General features: G+C 47.4%; 1 protein-coding gene across 6 annotated transcripts in view; it reads left to right on the top strand.

Annotated features, from left to right (window-relative positions):
* LOC134457394 (neuron navigator 1-like) overlaps positions 1-27,404 on the top strand; it is a 171,107-nt gene that overhangs the window by 41,145 nt on the left and 102,558 nt on the right. For all 6 annotated transcript variants that reach the window (XM_063209401.1, XM_063209402.1, XM_063209405.1 and 3 more), the window contains exon 4: positions 2,779-3,735. In XM_063209401.1, the coding sequence (XP_063065471.1) occupies positions 2,779-3,735 (957 nt within the window). The remainder of the gene's footprint in view (positions 1-2,778; positions 3,736-27,404) is intronic.

The raw sequence follows: 27,404 nt of genomic DNA, 5'->3' as shown, positions 1-27,404 counted from the left end.
TCTCTCTCTCTCTCTCTCTCTCTCTCTCTCTCTCTGTGTCTTAGGAGAGCTGAACTTGCTCTCAGCCCTGGGTTTAAACGTTTTAGTGTATCAGGAAACAGTCCTAGCAGTGTTCTCATGAAGGTTGAAGTTGATATAGAGTACTATATGTACAATAGGCACAGTCAGCTTCAGTTAGGTACATTACAAATGGAAATGCTCTCTGCATCCTATCAAGTAATCTTGGGTTTCTTGGGTGTGTGTGTGTGTGTGTGTGTGTGTGTGCGTGCGTGTGTGTGTGTGTGTGTGTGTGTGTGTGTGTGTGTGAGAGAGAGAGAGAGAGAGAGAGAGAGAGAGAGAGAGAGAGAGAGAGAGAGACAGAGAGAGAGAGAGAGAGAGAGAGAGAGAGAGAGAGAGAGAGAAGGTGTGTGTGAGAGACAGATAGTGAGAAAGAGAAAGAGAGACTGAATAGAATGCCAGGCAAATCAGGCTATCGCAGGCTTCAGGGTCTTTTCTTCTGAGTGGCACGAAAAGAGGAGGCGAGTGTCCAGCGTAGCGTATGATTAAAACGTGCCTGTTCTACTGTGCGGCACTGTGCTGTGCTGTGGGCTCCTCTGTACTCTATTGTGGGGGCCAAGCATGAGCTGTGCTGCCATATTAACTTGACGCGCCCATCCCTCTTCTTCAGGATAGAGTCCTATAAACGGCTACACTAGCCGGCACGGATAGGAAGCCCTGCCGGGTTAGCCAAACATGCTCAGGATGGGGCTAAATGGGACTGCGGCCAATATCCCTAATTGTCAATCAATTTGTCCACAGCCATCATGTCACAGAGCTGACTTGAGCGGTTTGAAATGAGGCTAGCTGTCCAGCGATGAGAGGCAGCGAAGGGTTAATGGCTTGTTTTTGGACACAGAGATATCGGGAGCAGGACCCTTTAGCCGGCTAATGCAAATCCAATTAGGAAATCCTAATTAGCCATTTAGCACTTAAATGTGTCCCTATTGTTTATTGTTAAGTATAAGTACATCATAGAGACTAGAATCAAACCCAAGGAGGCAGTCCGTTCATATGTATGTAACAAAAACAATAATTCACAATTATTTAATAACTGACTTAAATTATACACAATAACATATACTTTAAAATACCACTATGTACTTGCTAAATAAAAGGCTCAACAAAGAGAAAAATAAGAACATCAAATATTAGCTGTTCTCTCCTGTTCTCTACATTGGCCACTTTGGAAGTCCACCATGTTAATATTAAACTAGCACTGCAGGTGAAGGGGATGGGGGAACAAAAGCAGGCTATAGGGATGCTTGGTACACGTGGTAAGCACAGATAAGGGCCAATACAAGCTGCTTTTACAAAAGGTTGGTAATTTTATCATGACCCCTAATATTTGCACAGTGATGTGCTAGTAGTGTGCTGGTGAACAGGCTAAGGGTAGCATCTTGAAAGTGGGTGTATGTGACAATAATGTTTGTGAGCAAGAGGGATAGAGGGAGTGTATGTGTTTTAGAGAGATAGATAGATAGATCAATAGACAGACTGATAGAGAGATAAAGAGAGAGAGGGGAGATGTAGTGTGTGAGAGAAAGAGAGAGTAAGGGAGAGAGGGTGTGATGGAGAGAGAGAGAGAGAGAGAGAGAGAGAGAGAGAGAGAGAGAGAGATTGAAAGAAAGAGAGGAAGAGAGCGAGAGAGAGAGAGATTGAAAGAAAGAGAGGAAGAGAGAGAGAGAGAGAGAGAGAGAGAGAGAGAGAGAGGGTGTGAGGGAGGAAGAGAGCTTGTGTGCGTGTATGTCTGTGTCAGAGGGAGGAAGGGAGGCGAGTGTGAGAGTGAGCGAGAGCAAGCAAGCGCATGTGTGTCAGAGAGAGAGAGAGAAGGGGGAGGGAGCAAGGTTGAATGAGCAGCAGGGAGAAGGGAAGGGAAGGGAAGAGAAGAGAAGGGAGGAGGAAAGGGGAGGAAAGGGAGAAGGGGGAGGGATTGTTCCTGCTCTGCTCTGTGCTGTGCCGCCTGTCTCCTCTGCCATTCGGCACTCACACGCTCGCATGCTGCGGGAGGTAGCAGCAGGAGGCTTCGCTGTGGACCAGAGAGAGAGAGAGAGAGAAGAAGATTAGAGAATACAGCGAGAAAGAGAGATAGAGGGGAGAGTGTGTCTGATAGAGGACACATGTCTGTGTGTGTGTGTGTGTGTGTCTGTGTGTGTGTGTGAGAGAGAGAGGCTTGGCAGCATAAAAACAGCTGTAGGCAGAGAGGGAAGGCAAGCCTCCTGACCAACATAAGGCAGGACTGAAGGAGGCTGAGGCTGACAGAGGCTGTGGGGACCTGAGGAGGCTGGGCTAGGCTGCCGACTGGATTTACATGCGGAATAAAACCCCAACACCAGGATTACACTGCCAAGCAGGAGCACAGCACAGGAGTGCTCAGCTCAGCTCCCTCGCTACCCTGTCCTCGGTGCCTGTCTCTGCTACCTTGTAGCCAGCACCGCTGCTGCTTCTGTTGGTGCTGTTGCTGCTGCTCAGAGAGGATCTATTTTTTTGTACAGAGAGGAAGCAGTGCTGTTCACAGGTGCCTGTGAGCTAGACTAGATACGAAGCTGGAAAACAGAGAGACAGACAGATAAAGACAAACAGAAATTGAGACACAGACAGACAGAGACTGAGACTGTGGGGATATTCGCATTTGCACTCGCATTCGCATTCACGTTTTGTTTTTCTACCATTGAGCATTTTCAGTTTCCTTTTCTTTTTCATTCTGCGACTCACCCGATGCTTTCCAATGGTTCTACACAGGAAGAATGCCTGGGGGTAGCAGCCCCGAGAGCACCCGAGGAGTAGAGCCACCACAGACTCAGCCAACATCACTAGAGACTGACCACCAATACCACCACCACCTCCAAACCAGAAGGGGGTCTGCTGCCCAAGCCCAAGCCCAGGCTGCTGCGGACATCCAGGCAGGACGGGAGGAGGACCCACCACCACCACCACCAGGCAGGGGACCACAGCAGCAGCATCCAGGCAGCATGGCAGCCAGGAGAGGCAAGTCTGGGCTGCCCCAGAGCACGTCCAGGTCCGAGCTGCGGGTATACAGGGCGGGCACAGGCGCTGACGATGGGAGGGGACGCCTCCCTGTGCCCACCGCCAGCCTCACCAACCTGCGCAAGCAGAAGTCGCTCACCAACCTGTGCGTGCTGACAGACGCTGAGAAGAAGATGCACCTCTACCAGCCCAAGTGGTCGGACGACATGGCTAAGCCAGGCCAGGGGGGTGCGCCCAGGACGGGGAAGCCCGGCGGAGGTATAGGACGAGGTGGAGGAGGAGGAGGACACGCGCCTCTCTCCAGGAAGCTCTCCAAGTCCGAGCACTCGCTGTGCCCGAGCAAGTCCAAGTCCTTTAGTCAGCTGGCGCCTCCGTCGTCTGGCATCCCCAAGTCCAGCCGCCTGCCCCGCGGCCCCTACGCCGAGGTCAAACCCCTCAGCAAGACACAGACGCAGGAGCTGGCCAAGGACAAGCTGGACGGCAAAGCTGACGAGGAGATACTGCCCAGCAAGGCGAAGGCCAACAGCAGGAAGGGGTCGAGCGCCACTAGCCCCCTGTCGGGGTCTGGAGCAGCCACCAATGGAGGTGGCAAGGGACAGGGGCAGGGGCAGGAGGGCGAGGAGGGCAGCAAGGGCTTTGTGAAGGTGGACCCGGAGTTGGTGGTGACCGTCCTGGGGGACCTGGAGCAGCTGCTCTTCAGTCAGATTCTGGGTGAGTACACAAATACTAGTATTACGTAGTGTTTATCTACTGGTGATGATGTTTGTTGTTTTTTGTGTTTCATGATACTGCTGTCATTGCTTCAGTGTGTACAAGTACCGTGTTTCACTACTGTGGTGATTTTTGCTCTTTTTGGTTCTTATTATGCTGCTGTCATTGCTTGTCAGTGCCAAAGACACCTTGTGATTCTTGTGTTACCTTACCTTGCCTTGCTGCTATCACCCACCCCTGCTGTCTTAACTTCCGCCACGGGGTCATCCCTATGTTCCCCGGGTCCTATGTTCCCCGCAACAAAGGACTTTAGAACCCTTTTTTTAAAATTTGAAAACTCGGAAACATTGCATTACTGACAGGTCATTTTAGGGATGGTTTTGGGAAGGGTTAGATACCATGCAGGGCCCTAACATAGGACCCGGGGAATATAGGACCCGGGGAACATAGGTACGCTCCCCTTGCCACGCTGTACTGTGTGTGTTTTTGTTTTGTATTTTCATGCTGATGCTTTAGAATGATGCTTGATGTGATTCACCACAGTATGTGATCCTCGTGTTACTTGCTTTGGTAGTGCCCCTGCTACACTGTACCGTTCTGCAGTGCTTCATATTCATATCATATTTTTGCTACTGTTGTGCTTTTTTGCTTCAGCAGCACTACTACAGAGGGGTTTTACTATTATTTATTCTTTTTTTGCTGTTGCTTTAGAGGGGTGCTCATGCCACTGCAATAGCCTTGCTTTGCCTTTATAGTGGCTACCTATATCGGTCTGCCTGCGCTTATCATGCCTCTGTGACGGTGACAAAAACAAACCCAGCCCTCACAGCCTGGTGCTGTCACCTCGCCTCCCGCTGCTCTCTCTCTCTCTCTCTCTCTCTCTCTCTCTCTCTCTCTCTCTCTCTCTCTCTCTCTCTCTCTCTCTCTCTCTCTCTCTCTCTCTCTTCTCTCTCTCTCTCTCTCTCTCTCTCTCTCTCTCTCTCTCTCTCTCTCTCTCGTCTCTTCCCCCTACAGCTACTGCTATATGCTAAGTGGATACCATCTGCTGTACCTCTTTTTCTCCTTGATTGATCTTTGTTTTGTTTTGATTTGGGGTTTTTTTCAGCTAGATTCTTCTTTTCTGAGTATCTTTCTGCCTTTGTTTACATTGTATATGCGCATGAGGCGGCAAGCAGCTGTCTAAAAATTAGGTGAAACCAATATGGTGTTGGAAACGGGTGTGTGTGTGCATGTGTGTGAGGAAAGATGACAGTATGTGTTTTTGGTAAACACATGAGGCATTTTTGGTCTGTATTTGTGTGCATTTATGGTGTCAGAGCATTGTGGTGTGAGTGACACACTGCCCTGGTAAAGGGATCGCTCGATTATGAAGCTGTCATGTAACGATCGTGTGTTTAAAGCTGCCACCTCATTGCATTGCATCCCTCCAGGGCGTGTGTGTGTGTGTGTGTGTGTGTGTGTGTGTGTGTGTGTGTGTGTGTGTGTGTGTGTGTGTGTGTGTGTGTGTGTGTGTGTGTGTGTGTGTGTGTGTGTGTGTGTGTGTGTGTGTGTGTGTGAGAGAGAGAGAGAGAGAGAGAGAGAGTGTGTGTGTGTGTATGTGTGTGTGTGTGTGTGTGTGTGTGTGTGTGTGTGTGTGTGTGTGTGTGTGTGTGTGTGTGTGTGTGTGTGTGTGTGTGTGTGTGTGTGTGTGTGTGTGTGTGTGTGTGTGTGTGTGTGTGTGTGTGTGTGTGTGTGTGTGTGTGTGTGTGCACTGCTGGCACATTGACATACTGTTCCTAGATACACTCCACACATACAGTGCGTACCACGTACTAGGCTGCATATTGTATCCACGCATGCCCAATCAGAAGCCAGCAACACTGGTGGAGCTGACAGAAAAAAAGAGCACAGCCAGCAAAAACAAACAGAGAGAAAAAAATACACACAACAGGGAAGATCCACGCTTGCAGGATGCACTGCCTAGCCCTGGCCGGCATTGCCTTTGAAAACACACCAAGGCAGGGCTTTTTGAACCGGTTTCAGTTCCTCAGTGAGGGGGGGTGGGCAACATATTTAGCTGTGCCTCATGCCTTCCCATTGATCCAGCCTGTGCCTGGGAGCCTCTGACAGATGGTCCCCTCCCCTGTGTTCCCTCTCCATCACGGCGGGGAGCAGGGCGTAATAATGGGGAGGGTCACACTCTCTGGCCGGAGGTCATTCAGCAGGTAGCCTAGCCTTGCGACTAGTGAAGGCACACACACCACCAATAATGGTTGCCTGGTTTGTTTTGTTTACATTCTGCCATAAGGGAAGCGAGAGAGTGAGAAAGAGAAAGCAACCACACAGGAGAATGAAAAGAACACAATGAATTTAACGCGAAAAGAGAAAAGGCAACGGTTTCGTGTGGGTGAAACATTGTGAACTTAGCAACAACAGGGAGCTCATTTGAAAAGGGTGTTAAGAAAACATAGGTGCAGGACCCTGTTCAAATTTTGAATGTGTTCTCTCTCTCTCTCTCTCTCTCTCTCTCTCTCTCTCTCTCTCTCTCTCTCTCTCTCTCTCTCTCTCTCTCTCTCTCTCTCTCTCTCTATCTATCTATCTATCTATCTATCTATCTATCTATCTAGTATCTTAATTTCTTTTTGGAACACGATGAATAGTTGGTTTTGCGACCCCCTTTTCCTCACAGCCCCATGTCCCCCTTCCTGTCACTCATTATATCTCAGTAACGCCTTTTGTCAACGGGAACATTGTGTGTCATTTTTTTCTCAGTGTTGTGTCAGCCTATGTCAATTTTACCTCCATTATTGGCTGCTTAGAGGTGCAGTGGTGTGTGACAGTATCTTAGATGTGCACCTGTCCACAGAAAGGACATCAAGCCTTTTTATATTAGATTCCAAAAAAGGATGGACTACTCTGTGTGTTGGGGTGTGGATGTGAGAGATATGAGAAAATAGAATTCAGTTCATTTCACCCCCATTCACCTCACACCCAAACACAAGGCACGTGCAAGTACATGTGCACGTGTATACACACACACACACACACACACACACACACACACACACACACACACACACACACACGCACACACACACACACACACACACACACACGCACGCACGCACGCACGCACACACACACACACACACACACACACAGGCATCTCTGGTTTGTTGTGACCTTGTCTTTTCTCACCTTTCGCCTGGGGAAGTAGGTACACTGGTGAGGGGGAAGGGATCGGGGGAAGAGAGAGATGGAGAAGGAGAACGATATCAGGTCTCTTGCTGCAGATGACCTAAATCTAGTGTTATTTGCTGCTACCCAGCAGACCACTGAAATCACTAGCACTACAGGACGGATGCAGCCCTGTAGCAAGCTAGCCTCTTTCACCTCCACCTCTGTCTCTCTCTCCTGTCCATGATTTGTGTCATCTTTTCACCTTCTTGCTCTCCACCTCCTTTTTTTGAGTGTGTGATCATATGCTGTCATGGACTGGAGAGGTTTGTGGCGAGGAAGTGGAGGACAGCACAACATGCCATTTCCCCCTCCACCACCGGGCAAAACTACGTAGTGTACATAGCAAATTGTAGCACTTATTATTACCTTGCCCCTCCGCTAGCTGGCCAGTCTCGCAGGCTAATTTGCTAGCGGGGTGTGAACGTTGCTAGGCTGGCTGATGTCTGGGGTGAAAAAATGTGAAACTATGACCAGTCTCTTGCTCTTTGTAAGGAGGGGGCAATCTCGCCAGCCTTGACAGCTGAAAACAATGAATTCTCAGTGAATCATCATCCTCTTTTCATATCCCACAAGCCTGTGACAGAGTGCTTTTACGTAAAAAACACTACGATGACTCGGTCACTCCAACTCGCGCTCTTTGGGAAATGTCAATTAACTGGAGATTATGGATGGAAGGTCCAGGCTTTTGGCCTGTTTCAATACCTGCATGGCATGGTACCCATTCATCATTAGAAGCAGCATTCTGATTGGTCATAGCTCTGTCCTATACCACATACCGGTACAGTAGTGAGGAATTAAAAAATGGCCATTGATCGCACTTCTGAAAACCTCATGTCTTTGGGAGTCCAGCCAGATAAAACTCACTCTAAGGCAAGTGAAGAAGAGTACCTTAGACACTTGATTTGACAGATGCCTTTTACTTCACATTCCCGTAAAAGGTTTATCAAGCAAATCAATTAATTTTTTAAGCTCCTCCTTGGAGTGTGGGTGGCTGCCGCAGTGGTGCATATTTTTAACGTGATTCCAACGTGCGGGATGAGGATAGGATTTAGGGATTAACACTACATAAACATAATGACGGGGGATTTGCTCCATTTGTTAATTTAAACATTGCTGCTGCTGCACTTGCTGGCTTGCTGCATTTCGCAAATTGGTTCCCTCGCACAATGGCAGCACAGTTCACTGCGGTGGGTGACTGCATGCATGTGACATTCCACCATGGCTTCCATTTGCCTTAAGCCTCCAGGAGATTCCTGAGGTGTATGTATGTACGGTACATACATACACTAGCCATTAAATCAATGGCAGTGTTGTTGTTATGTATACATATGTTTGTATACGCCATGTCCAGGGCCGTAGCAGCCATTTCTAGGCCCTATGTACAACCTTCTCCAATAGACCCCCCACCCATAGAGCGAACTGTCTGTGGGTCCACCCCATATGTGGGGCCCTGGTGACTCAATCCCATCTCACCACCCTTTGTGACACCCCCTGATGCAGTCCCGGCCGTCACATGTTTCTGTACCAGTCATCACAGGTTGAGGCAGATCATTCAGCTGATAGTCACACTGGCTATTGTAACGGATCTGATGAGTGAGAGAGACGGATGGGGGCTATTGGAATTCAGCCATTCCTCCAATGGCGATGCGAGGGGGTCAGATTTATCACCGTGGCATTTTATCGCCATGGCATTTATCACCATGGCATGTGAGTCTCTGTGCTGGGCGTGGCTCCCTCTGGCCCTCATGGGACCATGGCGGCACTGGCATCCTCTCTCTCTCTCTCTCTCTCTCTCTCTCTCTCTCTCTCTCTCTCTCTCTCTCTCTCTCTCTCTCTCTCTCTCTCTCTCTCTCTCTCTCTCTCTCGCTCTCTCTCTCCCTCCCCTAGTGGCACTGACATCCTCCACTACACTGTACGCTTCATCACACAGACTTACTCACTTAGACAAACTCACTTAAATACATGCATACACATACGCATAGACACACACACACACACGCACGCACGCACGCACACAATCTATCTATCTATCTATCTATCTATCTATCTATCTATCTATCTATCTATCTATCTATCTATCTATCTATCTATCTATCTATCTATCTATCTATCTATCTATCTATCTATCTATCTATCTATCTATCTATCTATCTATCTATCTATCTATCTATCTATCTATTCTTCTCTGTCTCTTTCTATCTCGCTCTAGGTCACTTGCTCTCTGCCCCACTGCTTCTGGGCTGCATGGATGCACTGCACAACTGCCTCGAAACGGGCATGGGGATGGTAGGCATGGAACTGGTAGTGAGTGGTGGTTTGTGGGGCAGTGGATGGTGGATGTAATGTATGTGTGTGTGTGTGTGTGTGATGGGGCAGTGGGACATAATGAGGTCTGACAGCCTGAGAGGATCCTCCTACGACAGCTCATCTATGCATGCATGGCTGTGCACATACCCACATACACACACTCACCCCAAACCGTATATGCACATGTGCACACGTGCCAGCAAGTGACGAGAGAGAGGGAGGAAAGAAAATGCAGAGAGAATGAAAGAGAAAGAGAGATCCTCATTGTTACCATACTTATTATCATTCTTTGGTGACCTAAAAGTGCCACAGACAACCAATGCCGTGGTATCGTGCCAGAGCCTCTGTGTGTGTGTGTGTGTGTGTGTGTGTGTGTGTGTGTGTGTGTGTGTGTGTGTGTGTGTGTGTGTGTGTGTGTGTGTGTGTGTGTGTGTGTGTGTGTGTGTGTGTGTGTGTGTGTGTGCATGCGTGCGTGCGTGCGTGCGTGCGTGTGTGTGTGCGTGTGTGTGTGCACGTGCGCGCATGTGCATGTGTGTGTGCGTGTGTGTGCACGTGCGCGCATGTGCATGTGCGTGTGTGTGCGTGTGTGTGTGTGTGTGTGTCCGTGTTTCTGTGTGCGATCAGGCGGGTGTTCGTACGCGTGCAACTGTGTGTGTGTGCTTGTGCGCATGTTTGCATGCGCCTATCTGTCTGTCTGTGTCCACTTACGCAGTCACGCATTAGCAGCCTGGATAGCTATTGGAGAGCTGTTGATGGAGTGAGGCCTGTTGTTGTGAAGGATGGCTTGGAATAGGGCAGGAAATGGATTTTACTGTGTGAGCGCAATACTAATGAGCACTGGGCCTCCCTCTGTACAGGATGCGAAGGACGAGATGCTTTTGCTCAGATGAGCTTGGATGGAGAGGATAGGATGCTTTTGTTCAGAGTTGCTTGGGTGCAGACTGTGATGCTGTTTGAGATTTTGGTGTAGCTTGAGAGTGGCTTGTGTGCAGACCAACACATAGGGTCTTGGATGCTCAGATGTGAAGATTCTCATTCATCCTGGTCATGATGTCCAAAGAGCTTTTGCTTAGAGTAGATTGGATGCTGACTGAGACGACTGGATGCAGACTTGGATGCTGGTGCTCAAGTTGCTTGTGTACCATAACTGAGCAGCTTCTTGGAGCTTAAAGTTGTTTTATGAGGAATTAAAAGTTTCAAGGTCTAAGAAGAAGACCATTTGATTGCTAAACTCTTTGGAATAGAAGGCGGTTGCTCTGAATAGCCTGTTCCCAACTTTTTCCAACTTGGGGCCCACTTGATACTTTCACAAATATTCACAGCCTACCTCTGACCCCATGAACAATACAACTGAAATAAATGCTCAGTAGTAACACACACACACACACACACACACACACACACACACACACACACACACACACACACACACACACACACACACACACACACACACACACACACACACACACACACACACACACACACACACACACACACACACACACACACACACACACACACACACACACACACGACAAAGTTATTTCGATTTTTAGCAAATGATTTCAAGGCCCACTTGGAATACCTTCGCGGCCCACAGTTTGGGAATCACTGCAGTGTTGATATTTTGGTGTTCAGGGCAGTTTGGATGCAGACTGAGATGGCTGGTTTTCATAGGCTGCTGGTTGTCATTTGCAGGCCTCATCTGGTATCGTCATGTCCCTCTGGTCCATGGGTTTGTGGATCTCAGATGGCCCCCTCTATGTTACACACAGTGGAGTTTCAGGCCATATGTTCATGTATACACGCACGCACACACACACACACACACACACACACACACACACACACACACACACACACACACACACACACACACACACACACACACACACACACACACACACACACACACACACACACACACACACACACACACACACACACACACACACACACACACACACACACACACACACACACACACACACACACACACACACACACACACACACACGCACACACGCACACATACACACACACACACACACAAACAGAAGCAGGGCTCCATGCGTATTGTGTGGCTTTGAGGTCTTTGTTGAAATGTTGATGGCTTCCTCCAGCTTACCGCATAATGTGTAGCAGCTAGGTAATCAGATTACAGCCAAGGCTAATTTCTGTGACCATTTTTTTCCCTCTTCGCTGGATTGCCCTAATGTAATCTCGTTTGCAATCTAATTTTGCATGTCTGTAACGCTACTGTTGCCAATCAGCAAAATCCAACCTATTAGTTACCAAACACCGAAACACAATGAGGTTTCCTCAATGACTGTTGTGTGCCATTGGCAGAACCCTAACTGATTGTCATTGTCTTGGCTGACGCATTGTTGTTGCTTTTTCTCTCTTGTGTGCTTTTGAACGGCTTCTGTAGCTGGTCTTCAGAGACGGGGCCTAACTTGTCTGCAACCGTGTTCAAAAAAGCTGCCCTGTGTTTAAGCGTGTCGTAAAATAACTCAGAGTAGACCACAAAGGCATACTTTCCAGTGCATTGCGACTCTCAATGCCCCGGCTAGTGTATATTTAGCGCGTGTTTGTCAGTTATAAGGAGCCGGTCCTCGCTGCCTTGTCCAAAAAATCCTGCCGTATGTTCAAGAGGTGGTTTTTTTACGGCACTTGAACACAAGAGATCTCTCTCGAGGGGCCAGAAGAGCTTTGTGGCAGCTTTCTGTCTCTTTTTTCCCTTTCTTTCTCATATACTGCTGTGAACTGTCGGCGATTTGTAGTCTACAGTATGCATGTATGCAGCTGGATAAACCCACTGCTCTGCCACCACTGTGTTGTTGTCCGCTCACTACATCAGCATAGAGGGCATACCATACTTGGTTTGCCTATAAGTGCCTTAGTGACATTTTTATTTAGTGTTTGACAGCGTGCCTATTTGTATGGATGAGGATTTGAAAGGCCCTTTTTATACTCAATTGGCAAATGCAGTCATCTTCTATGGTGCCTCTGAACATAGTACATATTTCTCCATTAGTGTAGTAGATGGAGTCATAGGAATTCCGTTTTCTATTCATTGCGTTTACAGATGATGCATTGTTCTTCAAAACGCTTATCTGGGATGTTTGGGCATTTTTAAAGAGCTCACATTTTTCTCTTCTAAAACTAAGAGATCTGCAGATCCATTTGGCTCCTCATCAGAAGGACCCATTAGTATGTGACTGCAGAGGTCCAGTGAAGAGACTCTACAGCCTGTAGTCATCTCTGCCTCTCTCTCCCTCTCTTTCCCTTCTCTCAGTAATACAATCAAGGCCCTTGCTTCTCAACATCTGCGTCAACGGCTTCTTAAAACTCTGCAGGAGAGCGGCACCAAACGGCACTGAAGAGACTAGAGTCACAAACATGCACATATAGTATGTGGGCTTATTGCCCCTGTCTCTCTCTCTCTCTCTCTCTCTCTCTCTCTCTCTCTCTCTCTCTCTCTCTCTCTCTCTCTCTCTCTCCTCTCTCTCTCTCTCTCTCTCTCTCTCTCTCTCTCTCTCACTCTCTCTCTCTCTCTCTCCCTCTCTCTTCCTGCTCATACTAAGGCCAATGTCCAACACCATTGGCAGATGGGATGAAAATAGACAACTAGTGGGACACTGGAAGCCGTGAAGGTAGTCATGTATCTATAAGATGGCCTTTCACTAACTCACCCGTCATGTAACTTTGATGTACTGTATTTATCGGGATATAGACTTTGACTTTTAAATCTTCAGTATTGTAAAATAGAGATGCGTATTCAGCGGTGCAGTCCTTGGATCGCTGTGATGAGTGGGTTTTACTGGTGTGTCCTTGAAGCTGTGTCTTTCCGATGTCCGTCCTTATAACCGCTTATTTTGGATACAGCAGGCAAGTGTGGTATTTCAGTCACCATCTCCACAGTTACTGCACTTGCTGTCCTCTCTCTCTCTCTCTCTCTCTCTCTCTCTCTCTCTCTCACACGCATGCACAGACGCATGCACACATACACACACACACACACACACACACACACACACACACACACACACACACACACACACACACACACACACACACACACACACACACACACACACACACACACACACACACGCACACACGTTCTGAAAAATCATTAACCTAGTTTGCTCACCTTTTACGGGTGGTGGGCTCATCCCCACATGCTTCACATAATGGTGTTCCCTCTCTTTGACAAGAGGACTCCGGGCTTTGACCACTCTGCTCTTTCAATCTCCACCAGGATCCAGACAATCCCCTTAGGTTAGGTGTCTGTTGTGGTAATCAGATGCACCCCCATCCAATCTTATCATATCTATTCAACCCCCATCCTAGCCTATCTTGTTGAGCTACAGTTTGAACCATTTTACCCCCATCCTTTCCTTTCCTAATCTATCTCGTAGAGCCACCATTGCAAATTCCTCCAGCAGTGCAGCAAAGCACCCACCTTAATCAGTCCATACATTTCCTAATCTATGGCAGCTTTAAGCAGACAGAGTCAGTAATCAGCTCAGTCAAAGAGAGAGAGAGGGAGGTAAAGAGACTGTGATAGAGGGGGCAGAGAGAGAGAGAGGGGGGGGGGGGGGGCAGATGTTAGAGGTGGTCCTTCTTCAGTATCCATAGGATCAGTTTCCTTTGTAATGACAAGAAGCTCCCCTGCTTAACATCTCAGGGAGTCAAGGAGATGTGGATTAAACAGATAGGCAGGCAGAGCTTTCTGAGATAGGCCAAGCTTTTTAGGAATACCCTTCCTGCTTTTGAAGAACACCAGATAAGGTGGAATGATTGCAAATGCCCTCCAACTTATCAAGCAAAAACAGAGTTTGATATGAAAATATTTGTATTGTTGATCAAACAAATGGAAAGTAGGCTATTACTGTACATACAGTAAATCAGCTTACATATGGTAACATTTGGTGTACAATTCTTAGTCATCATTTTTTCAGCATTGTAGCCCACATAAGGAATCCAAAAAAGCCCCATGCCGAAGTCATGTGGGGACATTACCATAAAGAGTCCATAGACAGCAAGCTGACTCGATCTCCACCATGCATGCAGATCAGAGTCGGAGTCGGAGACGAATGTCAAACGAGGTCTCTGTGTGTTTGCTGTGGCTTACCAACGCAAGTGAAGCTGCTGTGCCGTGTCTTCAAGGCCTGACACATGCTCGCTGGCTTCCAAGGCTTTCAAAGGTGCTCCTACATCAGGCCTGTCACATTCGATGAACGTGTAGTAGTGGTGGTGTCGTGGTTGGTGTTGCAAGAACATATGCCTTAGCTAATGCTTTCCTTCTTGGCATGCTGTTTTTTTAAGCAGCGCTCTACCATGCCTTTGTGTGTGTGTGTGTGTGTGTGTGTGTGTGTGTGTGTGTGTGTGCATGTGTGTGTGTGTGTGCGTGCGTGCCTGTGTGATGACAGTTAGGTTCTGCGTGCGCGCGCGGGTGTGTAAGGACAGTTAGTTCAGTTTAGCCTGTTGGGTGAACACCATCCATCCATTGCCTCTGCATTTGATGTTGTGCTGCACCACAAATAGCAGCCTCCCAATCCCAGTCCCAACTACTCGACAGAGACCGACTGTCAGTATTTCCAATGACCTCACATACAGACTAGCACATACAGCATGAGCTACTGACTCGCATGTATGATGAGTAGCCTACAGTTGTTTTCTTTTAACTCTTACCCAGTGCTTCTCAATTGCCCTCTGGAACTCATCATAAGCCTCCCAGTGCCCCCTTTACCTCATCATAAGCCTGTCAACACCCCCCATATAAAAAATAAAATAGACTAGCCCCCCAATGCCAACCAAGCACTACCTCCTCTCAGCCATATCCTTCTCAACATGCCAATGCCTCCTGGGGGGCTATAGAGCCATCGTAGGGGAAAGTCTTCTTCCGTCTCCCCACTATCTTTACGTTGTTGTGTTTTTCCAGACAGGGCGTTGCAGCTGGTATCTAACCAAACTCCGTTTGTACTGCATGACTCAACTTTGACTAGTTTTGGTTCCTTTTTCTTCTCCTTATGTATTGTCCACACAAAAAATGCATCCATATCCCTGTGGTCTCCATGTACTGTCACGTCTCAGGGAAAGAACAGTCTTGAATCTTGAGTCTTTAGTTTTGAGTCTTGAAGGATGTGTAGTACATGGCATTCACAGCTGGTGGTTGCCCATCGAACTGGCACAGTATCTTACAGATGGTAATGCAAGACCGTTCTAGAGAATGCACTGTACATCTAGCTATTGACTTTGATTGGCTTTGTTGATTGGCTAGTTTTGACTAGTTTTGCTTCCTCTTTTTCTCTACATGTGCTGTCCAAGGCGTTCACAGCTGGTGCTATCACAATATCCCACACATGTGATCCATATCTCTGTGTTGTCCATGTGTTATCGAGACTGAAGACTGAAAAAGACAGTCTTGAGTCCTGAGTCTTGAGTCTACAGTGCATGTTGTGTAGTCCAGGGCGTTCACAGCTGGTGGTTATCCAATGTCCCCAGCTAAGGGGATAGGATAGACTCACTCCAGGCCTGAGGTCATTCTCACTCTTGCTCTGTCCCTTGTCGTATTGTTGCTGTTAAGATGTTGCACAATAACAACTGTACAAGTGCCACCCTTCCTCCCTCCCATTCCAGTTCCTTTTGCTTGTTCCAAGTTCCGTGGCATAAAAAGCAGTGAAGGGAGAACATTACACGCAGAACAAAGACGTCACTTGGAGTGAGTTGCATCTGGATGGCTGTGAACAATTTTCTCCACATGGGACCCAGGGTTTTATGGGCTACACTGATCCAAATGAACACTTGGGCCAGCGATAGGTGTAGGCTACACCGTGTAGCAATCCTAACACACATGCACACATGCGCATATGCACACACTGACATACAAGCACACACACACACACATGTGTGTGTTAACACATACACTTACACGCACATGTGCACATATACACACACACACACACACACACACATACACACACACACACACACACACACACACACACACACACACTCACACACACACACACACACACACACACACACACAACACACACACACACACACACACACGCACACACACACACACACACACACACACACACACACACACACACACACACACACACACACACACACACACACACACACACACACACACACACACACACACACACACACACACACGTGCACGTGCACACACGCACACACAGACCACTGCCCCTGTCACCCTCCACGCCCTTCATTCAACCCTCCTCCCATGGACCCACAGGATGCACAAAATACAGTTCTAACCCAGCTGCCAGGGTGTTCCTTGGCCTGGCCACCAGCATGTTTTATTGTAAGAGCAGCTGTGGCAGTGTGTTGCTGCACTGAGCCATAGCATTAGCTCACAGGGCCCAAGGTTGCTCTGTCTTTCTTCAGGCCCTTGGCCCTGTTTGCCCTCCACACGGCGGATGGAGAGGAGAAGTGTTCCAGCATCCTGCCCCTCTGCATGGAGTAGAGTCTCTGCATCCTGCCCAAAACATGTGGAGCGACCGGAAGGTTTTCCTGCATCTGCAGGGGTATCTGTTAAAGGTTAGCCTATCTGTCTCATCCTCATGTAACGAGCCACACACTGCCCACAGATGGCAAGGCACCTATTCTGACTTGCAAAGTCAAAAGACAGAGAAGAAGAGAAGAAAGAGAAGAAAAAGACTGCTTCCTCCTGCCGAGAATGTACGTATTTTGGGCTACACGAAAGGAAAAATGCTAAATGTTGAGTAAAGTATGAAGGAGCATTACGGTATGTCTTTCAAAGGGATTTGTCTCAGTTTCAGTCAGGGATGACTCCATGGGCCCCTGGGCCAGACATTATAAAGGCTTGGGCTTCAGGCCCCCTTGACGCTTGGGCCCCTGGGCCTGGTCGCCGGTAGACCCCTGCAGACTCCATGGGCACCTGGGGCAGACAACAAGAAAGGCCCCCCTTCCATGAGCATTGCTGGTTTATTAAAAAAAACAGTGTTGTAGGCCAGATTTTAGAGACCCTATGTTGTTGGGGGTTCAGGGATTAGCCACCCAAGACAACTTGAAAATACAGTTGTTAAAAGTGTGATATTAACTCAGTATAATAAAAGACTAAAGGCTTGGGCTTCAGGGCCCCCTTGACTCTTGGGCCCCTGTGCCTGGGCCCGGTAGGTCCATGCAGTAATCCATCCTTGGTTTCAGCATTCACATAGCTACTTCACTTTGCCTTTTGTAGGGCAGTATACTATCCAGGCTGAGAAGAGCAAAGAGTTGTAATGACATACGTAGATAGATTAAGCCTGCTGTGGTACTGAACCACTGAGAAGAGAAGAGAAGAGAAGAGAAGGGAAGAGAAGGGAAGAGAAGAGAAGAGAAGAGAAGAGAAGAGAAGAGAAGAGAAGAGAAGAGAAGAGAAGAGAAGAGAAGAGTGCACTGGAGAACAAGAACGTCAATCTCCATGTAGGTCGGTGTTGAGACTGGCAGCGCAGAGTGTTTTTGGGGCTTTTTTAAAGCGGTTTGCCCCACTCTGGATACAGCGGATGGCCTGCTATGACCTTGTTTCAGTGCTAAGTCTGAGAGTCATGGGAGGGAGAGGCCTGGCGAATTGGCAATGCTGTGCTCTTCAGCTGTTAACAGCACAGTACAATCTGCTCTTCATATTCCATCGTCACATGTTTTGGAACACAGCACTTTTTTTCTTGTTTTTATGAGAGCATGTTTGTGTGAATATGTGTACGTGCGTGCGTGCGTGCGTGCGTGCGTGCGCGCGTGTGCCTGTGTGCGTGCGTGTGTACTTAAATGCATTTGTGCGTGTGTGTTTGAGAGTGTGTTAACACATCATCATGTGCTTTCTACCAACAAAGAACAAAGAAGCTGTTGTGGAAGATTATGCAACCATGAATTTATACTTCAAAACAAATTATTATTCAAAATAAAGTAAGAAAGCAAAAAAAAAGATGCACGACTAAGCTTAAGATATCCTTTTGTCTTTTTCATTTCCCCCTCTTCATCTGTCTACAATTGAGCAGGATGCAGGATATCATTGAGACCAGGGATGGATTATGATTCCATGGGCCCCTGGGCCAGAGAAGAAGAAAGCCCCCCTCAATGGGTATTGCTAGTTTAAAAAACAATTCAAGGTTTCAGTCCAGATGTGAGAGTTTACAGTAGCCTATGTTGTTGGGAGTTTGGTGGGTTGTCCCTGAGAAATGTTGAAAATTCAGTTGTTAAAAGTATGATTTTAATGCAATATGAGAAAGGAAATGTATGCAGACATTCAAACACACATGCCTCCACCAGGACTGGGCTTCAGGGCCCCCTTGACTATTGGGCCCCTGGGCCTGGGCCCGACTGGCCCATGAAGCAATCCGTCCCTGATTGAGGCTTTTGAAGGCATGTTGACATCCAGCTGGTCATTTCCTAACTCTTCCCTTTCTCTTCAAAGTCATTGCCATGAGGTCCGCTCAGCTGGCTACTCTGGACTGGACACAACAATCTCTCTCTCTCTCTCTCTCTCTCTCTCTCTCTCTCTCTCTCTCTCTCTCTCTCTCTCTCTCTCTCTCTCTCTCTCTCTCTCTCTCTCTCTCTCTCTCTCTCTCTCTCTCTCTCTCTCTCTCTCTCTCTCTGCATCACACCAGATGTGAAGGATGAAGTGTTTATACACATGCACTAACGTGTGTGTGTGTGTGTGTGTGTGTGTGTGTGTGTGTGTGTGTGTGTGTGTGTGTGTGTGTGTGTGTGTGTGTGTGTGTGTGTGTGTGTGTGTGTGTGTGTGTGTGTGTGTGTGTGTGTGTGTGTGTGTGTGTGTGTGTGTGTGTGTGTGTGTGTGTGTGTGCCTGTGTGTGTCCGTGAACGTTTGTGTCTCTGTCTCTGTGTCTGTGTCTGTGTGTCTTTGTGTGTGAGGGTGATGAAGGTAGGCCTATTTGTGCATGTGTGTATCATATCCTGTTTTTCGTGTTGTCCTGTCCTTCCTCTTGCATCTCACAACAAGAAAACAGTGTTTAAAAGGATAGCGAGAAGGAAGTGAAAATTCCCAAAATGAGATGACACGAGAGTTGTTGACAGCTGCTGGTTGAATGATTGTTGTTGGTTGTTGTCCCCAAAGAGGGGACTTTTTGTTTGGGTGACAGACACAATGCTGTCCCCACCTACAGTGTTAATGGTTGAACGGAGGCTTCATACAGTACTTTGAAGAAGAAAAAAAAGCCTTGTTGTTGACTATTTGATCAAAGCCACTTTGCGATGACAAGTGTCTCACAGTTGGCAAAAGAAGTCTATTTATAAACATGGCATGTAAAAAAAAAACATGACATGTTTGTCATGCTTTAAGAGACAAATGTTTTCACTGCCTGCCTTTTCAGTGGGTTGAAGCATGTTGTGAATTTTCAGAGAATCATTTGTGTTAGTCAGCTGAGACTATGCCATCTCCATTCCACATTCTACTTATCTTAGTTCTAAAGAGGGCTGAGAGGATGAGGACACTTAAAGAACATTGTGTTCTGCATCGCAGGGATGATATGATGATAGGACTGTTAGAAAGTATCACAGGTTTACATTTTTATGTGTAAATGATTTCCCGCAATTGATACTGACCTAAGCCTGACCTTTACCCCCGTTTGCTCTGCTCTCTTAATATTTAATCCATTTTTTCATGGCAACAGGGACAAAGATAAACCACATATTTCGGATACTTAAGCATGCTGACTACACATGTCAATGAAAACAGTCAAACACACTTGACATGTAGGTTTGTCATCATTTTCACTGTGATCTTGCTACCATTTGTCGCCCCCTCTCATCTCTGTACTGCCATCTCTGTGTGTGTCTTTTTTCTCTCCTCTCCCATCTCTCTTCTCCTTTTCTGCTAACACCGCCCCCCGCCCCTCTTGCCTCTGCTTTTTTCACCACACCACCTCTCTCCTCTTATCTCTTCTTCTCTAATGAGACTCTTAGTGGTGACCTCTTAATCCACCCTTCCTTCCCTCTCTTTTACGCTTTCTCTCTCCTTCTCTTTACTCTTTCACTCTCTCTCCTTCTCCCTCTGCTCTCTGTTCCATGTCTCTCTCACCACCTCTCACCATCTCTCATCCTCTCTCTCTCTCTCTCTCTCTCTCTCTCTCTCTCTCTCTCTCTCTCTCTCTCTCTCTCTCTCTCTCTCTCTCTCTCTCTCTCTCTCTCGCTCTCTCTCTCTCTCTCCCCTCATCGTCATTAGCAGTCTGTGTGCATTGCAATAGGAGTTCATTATCGACCCTCCATTTGCTGTGTGTATGATAGACACTCCCAGATAAGGCACCACCAGCAGCATGACAGTGTAACGCCACTGCACTGGCCAAGGCTAGAGCATGAACTCACAGACCTGCTCAGCCTACGTCTGAATGATGGTCACACCTACAGTACAATGGCAGTGCCCCTGGCATAATGACCATCATCCTTCAGTATGTCATGTCCATTAGCAGTAATAACTGGATCATATAATGTATATAAAAATTGAGCCTTACTTGTACATGAACTCATAGACCTATCAGCGTATATCTGACTGATGGTCACACCTACAGTGCAGTGGCAGTTCCCTGTCCCCAGGCATAATGAGAGTTAGAAATGATAGGTGGATCACATAATGTACATCAACATGGAGCCTTACATGTGGACACGAGGTGTGTTGCTCGTTAGTGGATGTAAGAGCTAAATATTGATGTCCAGTGTGGCTGTCAGCATGGCACTAATTGAATAATATTCATATGCTCAGCAAAAAAATCATTCAACACTGTAATTCAACATAGTACTCTGGCCAAATACAATGTTAAAATCAAGTCTCTATGTGCATTTTTTCCGTGTAGGGCTCGTTTATCTGTGGAATATGTCACTCTTCACTGAAAAAATATGTCTCTCATGGAACGTTCTCTAAACATCCCTGCGGGTTTAACTGCCACTGCAAAAGTGAGAAGTTAGCTGTCAATAATCTGATCTAATCCAATATTTTAAGTTAAAGTTAAAAGTGAATTGTTATTTGATCACATATCATCGCTTAAATGTTATTTGACCACATATCATCGCTTGTACTCTCCTCACCTTCTCGCCTCCTCACTTTGCTGGAACACAAACATTCTATTGACTTATCTCGCTGAGCGAGTAACTGGCGATGTGTGTGAATGTAGCTTACGTTGGGTGTCTATCCATCATCCATGACTGCCAGTTGCATCACAATGCAATGCAATGCATGAGGAAAGCGCTAGAACACACAGCCACTTTTAATTGGTGCAAATACTCCAGCTCTTCCCGGGTATAACAAACTTGGCGATTGCAGACTTATAATAATAGGGGTCTTGGCTTAATTAAGGGATTAAGTGCAGTAATATATACATATCCATTTCTTTCTCCAAGCACTTTACCAGGACATCCCAGTGAACCCCACAGCTGCTGTACGGGAGTGTATAGAGAGACTTACTCAAGCAAAACAGTTGGCTCACACTGCTTCACGCTTGGCGTAGATGTAATCGTGTGCGTTCCAGTTGTCGGTTGTTGATTGACGTGTGTTTGGAAGTGTAAAAGATGCTGTGCGGTGCACATTTCAGATGCTCCCTCCCCCTTACGTTACGGTGTTGTCACGCATTATTCACTTGTTATTGCGCCATCATGCAGACAGGCAAACACAGACAGGCAGACAGACACAGACAGACAGACAAACAAACAAGCATAGAGACGGAAAGACAGACAGTTGAAGCTACTTGCGCAATTCGTGCTGCCCAGGCTACATGTAGGTCTCATGTGGTAACACTTGGAGTTTTTCCACTCTCTTTGTTTTTGACTTTTTAGCTTTTTACCTCTTTATCTCCATTTCAGCATGACATTCTGCAGTCAGTTTCCACGCAATCACACACACAGACACAACGCACGAACGCACGCATGCATGCACACACGCACACACACACACTCTCTCTCTCTCTCTCTCTCTCTCTCTCTCTCTCTCTCTCTCTCTCTGTCACTCTCTCTCTCTCTCTCTCTCTCTCTCTCTCTCTCTCTCTCTCTCTCTCTCTCTCTCTGTCACTCATTCACTCACTCACTCGCGCACACACACACACGCACACACACACACAGACAGACTACAATTGCAGTGTCTTCATTATATCACCTGAGTGGAGTAGGTAGCAGAGCTAAACCCTAAATTGGGCCTGAACATGAAGTGTGTAGGGCAGCCTCTTCCCCGCCAGCCTTTGTCTGCCCTGCTCTGCTCTGCTCCACTCTGCTTGCACACTTATGAATTCCTTTTCATTTTCTGGGGTGCCTCAAAATGAAGAGGTTCCCTTTCAGCTTTGTGGCACTCGATTTTCAAAGACACCCCCTTTTACAGACGCACACCCACACACACTCAGACGCACACACACGCACACACGCGTGCACACACACACTCACGCATGCACACAGGAACGCAGGCACGCACGCGCACACACACCACACACAGCGGCCGCACCACCACCTCTATACTGCCTTCCCCCATCTCCCCCATTAGGATTCAGTGCATGCTCCCACTTTGCCTCTGGCTTGCTTTAATCAGGCTGCATGCCTACGAATGGACAACGAAGGAGACAGAGAGAGAGAGAGAGAGAGAGAGAGAGAGAGAGAGAGAGAGAGAGAGAGAGAGAGACAGAGAGAGAATGCCTATGTGATGCCTTTGACTGCAAAAGGTGTGTGTGTGTGTGTGTGTGTGTGTGTGTGTGTGTGTGTGTGTGTGTGTGTGTGTGTGTGTGTGTGTGTGTGTGTGTGTGTGTGTGTGTGTGTGTGTGTGTGTGTGTTGTGTGTGTGTGTGTGTGTGTGTGTGTGTGTGTGTGTGTGTGTGTGTGTGTGTGTGTGTGTGTGTGTGTGTATGTCTGATTGCTTATTTGTTGATGAAATATGTGTGTGAGTATAGTGTTTATGTGGATGTCTGGTGGAGGCATGTGTGTTTGAATGTCTGCATACATTTTCATGCTTTCACGTTCGTGTGCACGTGTGTGTGTAGGTTGCCAGTGAAGGGCTTCCCCAGTTTAACCAGCCATACATGATTCATTTAGCGTCCCCTGAGACCTGTGTGTGTGTGTGTGTGTGTGTGTGTGTGTGTGTGTGTGTGTGTGTGTGTGTGTGTGTGTGTGTGTGTGTGTGTGTGTGTGTGTGTGTGTGTGTGTGTGTGTGTGTGTGTGTGTGTGTGTGTGTGTGTGTGTGTGTGTGTGTGTGTGTGTGTGTGTGTGTGCGCGCGCGTGCCTGTGTGTCACAGATTGTGTGTGTGTGCATGTGTGTGTGCGCGTGTGTTCATGCGTCTGTCTGTGTGTGTGTGTTTGCGTGTCCCCCTGAGACTCGCGCTCGTGGCTTGCAGTGCAAATTTGCATCCTTAATTCCCCCTAATTCTCCTGCACTCCAGTCACAGCTGCGTCAGGAAGCCTGTATACAGGAAGGGATATGGACTGTGTGTCTGTGTGTGGGTGGGTGTGTGTCCGTGCATGCGCGCGCACGTGCGTGTGTGTGTGTGTGTGTGTGTATGTGTTAGTCTGACGAAGAACCTATAAAAGTAGGAAACATCCATTAGCATAAGCGGAAGCTGCTGTGCTGAACATGTTAAAGGGATTGATCGGGTGCCGTGGGGTGAGGGGGATGAAACTCTGTCTGTGTACACAATACAACACAACGCAACAAAATACTACAAAACGCAACGCAACGCAACGCAACACAACGCAACGCAACACCAATGAACACAATTATATCTGTGCCTCAAATATTATATACTATACGTAGACAGGATGACAACTGTATCTTGGTGCAGTATGCAGCACAATATAATACAACACAATACAGACATACACATTATTTTGGTGTCTTGCAATCTGCAGCACAATATCAATATACTGATGTATATAATATAAATATATATAAACAATATAAATATACTGATGTAAACAGAAGGGATGGCCCTGTGTGTACACAGCACAACACAATACAAATAAATATGGACCTACTGATGTAGACAGTGTATTCTTTGTGTGGGATCAGGAGGATGAGAGGAAGAGACTATCGGTGTGCAATACAACACAACAGAATATGACACAATACTGATGTGCGCTGTGCGGTATACGTCTCCCTCCAATGGGCTCAGGTTGAGGCCTTGTGTCTGTTGCATAGTATACAACACAGCAATAGAAAAACTATATTGATGTATGTAGATAACATCTACCTCCCCTGCTGTTGAGATGGTGCAGGTGCCACTCTACTGGATGTGCACAGGTAGTCTAGCTCAATACAAAACTACTCGGGTGTAGACAGCACCTTTTAGACAGCCCCATTTTAGCTTATGCCATTGAACACAGATGACAGGATGCACTGTGCGTACACAACCCAATACAATTCAAACACAATACAGGAGGATGAGTGTACACAGCACAACGTAACTATTGTCACGAGGATAACATCTACTTCCCTACAGTTCTGGTGGTGCTGTTGTACACAGATGGCAGGATCCATTCTGCATAGACAGCCCCATGCAATACACGCACTATGTAGACAGTAGACATAGGCTACTGTACGAAGCATGCTCTCTTGATTATTCAGTTATGTTTCCCACAGCTGGTAGGATGCACTCTGTGTTCTGTACACCGACTAGCTCATTACAAAACATAACTAGTAGACACTATCTCCCTCCTCAGTCCCTCGTATTTGGTTGGTGCCATTGCACTCTGCTGGTAAGATCCGCTCCAATTGGGACATCACACAGTACCTTGATATATTTAGATCAACAGCACACAGAGTCAGCAAGAATTTCAAACTGGTTCTACTGTATCCGGGGAAATACACCGGGATGACACAGAAAAGCCAAAATGCTGGTTTCAGTGTGCATACCAGGGCATGGAAAGTTGCACCAGCCAACGCCCAAATGCTGGTTGAATACAAGTATGTGGCTTGTAGATTTCAAATACAGAATGATGACTACTGTGTTGAGCGGCTGGTACCAGTACGAATGTCACATCTGGCAAGTTAATTTCTAGTCCACTAATGAATACTCTGAGGAACAGCGTACTTTGTATTGGTTAATTATGCAGGAGTGTGAGAGAGTGATCCTAGGCTTGAGGAAGATCCCACTGGTGGATCGAAACGTTGCCACGTTCCCACACTATATAGCCTACTACTATTGTCTGGCACCTGGATTAATGTTTTTGTGGATGTGAACACACCAACCTCCAAACGCCTTAATTATGCAGGAGGACACCCTCAGCTGTGTATGTTAGGTAGAAAATCAACACTCAAGAAGAACTTTGCATACAAATCACCATGACATGAAACACATCTTCAAACATCAAAAAATCCAATTTTGCTTTCTTAATTACAGTTACCCCAAGACAGTAACTGTGTCCAGTGACCATATGGTGTTGAAATTGGCAGTGGCCTACACACCCAATGACTTCATCATCATCATCATCTCACCATCGAGTGTAATCCCCCGATCGAGTCTAAACCGGGCCAATCAATGTCTCATATGAACACAGGGGGCATCCATCGGAAATCAATGCCCTTCAATGCATTCGTTTGCCGCCCACTCGATCTCGACCCCTCTCTGTCTCTCTCCTGCTCTCTATCTCTCTCCCCCCCCCCCTCCCCCAAGGCTTGTTTACGTGTGAGGTCGTCCCCATGGGCACATGTGTTGTGTTCCAACTGCAGCTGTTGGTTAGTTAGTGTAATGGACATGACCAAAGAGGGCCATGACCCCCTCAGCCCCCCCAGACCCATTTACTCTCACAAGGGGAGCCACTTTAGCCAGCATTAACCAGATGGAACATGACCATATGCAGAGAAATTATGCTTAGGTGCTGGGGATGGCTGTGTTGTATTCAGGGGGGCAGGAACAGGGCATAAGAGGGAGGAAGAGGGGAGGATGTTGTAGAAAGGTCAATTCCTGTTGTCCTTTTGTCCTGTCATCCTCATCTCCACTACCCTTGGGACACCTTTTCCTACCTCTGTTGCATCCATTTCCCTCATGCCCATCTCAATGCTCTCTCTGTCTCTCAGCTCTTATTTTCTCATCTGTCACCAAAAGCACTCCTTTCCTGTTTCCCCCACCACATCCATTTCCCCATCTCCACTGTATTCTACCCTCCCTGTGGTCTGTCCTATCTACACTTTATCCACCTTTTCCTATATCGTGGCTTTCCCCAGCCACAGTCCCATCCCCATGTCCTGTACCAGCTCTTATTTTGTCATCTGTCATCTCTAGGACACTCCTTCCCCTATTCCCACTGTGCCTTTCCTTCTCTCCCTGTGCGCTTTCCTATTTCCACTCAGCTGGTCATTCAATCTTCACCCCATGCCCATCCAATCTCCTGACCCTCTGTGCTCACACACAGCTTTCCTACCCTTCCTGCAATCTTTCCTACCCTTCTCCCCATTTCGCACCACATCCACATCTCAACCCCCCCATCCATTGTCCCAGTTACACCTCCCCTGCTCCGCCATCCCCATCCACACCCCATCACAGCCCGTATCTCCTCATCTACTCCCTTTCTCCATCTCCCCACCACAGTTCCTTTTCCAGCTCTCATCCTCTGCCAACTACACCTCTCCCAGCAACCCATCCTACACCCTTACAATCCCCACCACATAACCCCCACCCCCCACCCCCACCCCCATCCTACACCCTCCCAATCCCCACCACATTACCCCCCACCTCAGCCCTCATCCCAGTCCAAACTCTCTCACTGCTCCACCCCACTGTCCCAGCTGGAGGATGTGGCCTATTATCCCACACAGCTGGACTCCTCCTGACCCATAATGGGATTTATTAAAATGCTGGATAAATCTTTTGTCTTGTCTGCACCACCTTGTTCTCGATTTGGCAGGCAGCAAATCTCAATTTTTCAGCCCCCTTATTAAATTCCGTCTTGATGAACACAAATGACTGCATGGCTGCCCCGTGGGCTACCTCTATAAGACCCCCCTTCTCTTTCATCAATCTTCATTACCATTTCAAAGGCATTGTTTCGCTCACAATCAGAATTCATCACCGTCATATTCTTACATGATATCAATCGCACTGACTCCTTGTGTATGAAGGAGTCCTGCGGCGCCACAGTTGCTTCAAACTAGTTTGACTGTGGCGTATCATCCAGCGC

The sequence above is a fragment of the Engraulis encrasicolus genome, chromosome 10, assembly GCF_034702125.1.
Source record: "Engraulis encrasicolus isolate BLACKSEA-1 chromosome 10, IST_EnEncr_1.0, whole genome shotgun sequence".
NCBI classification, from domain to species: Eukaryota; Metazoa; Chordata; class Actinopteri; order Clupeiformes; family Engraulidae; genus Engraulis; species Engraulis encrasicolus.
This window is presented reverse-complemented; position numbering and strand designations above follow the sequence as displayed.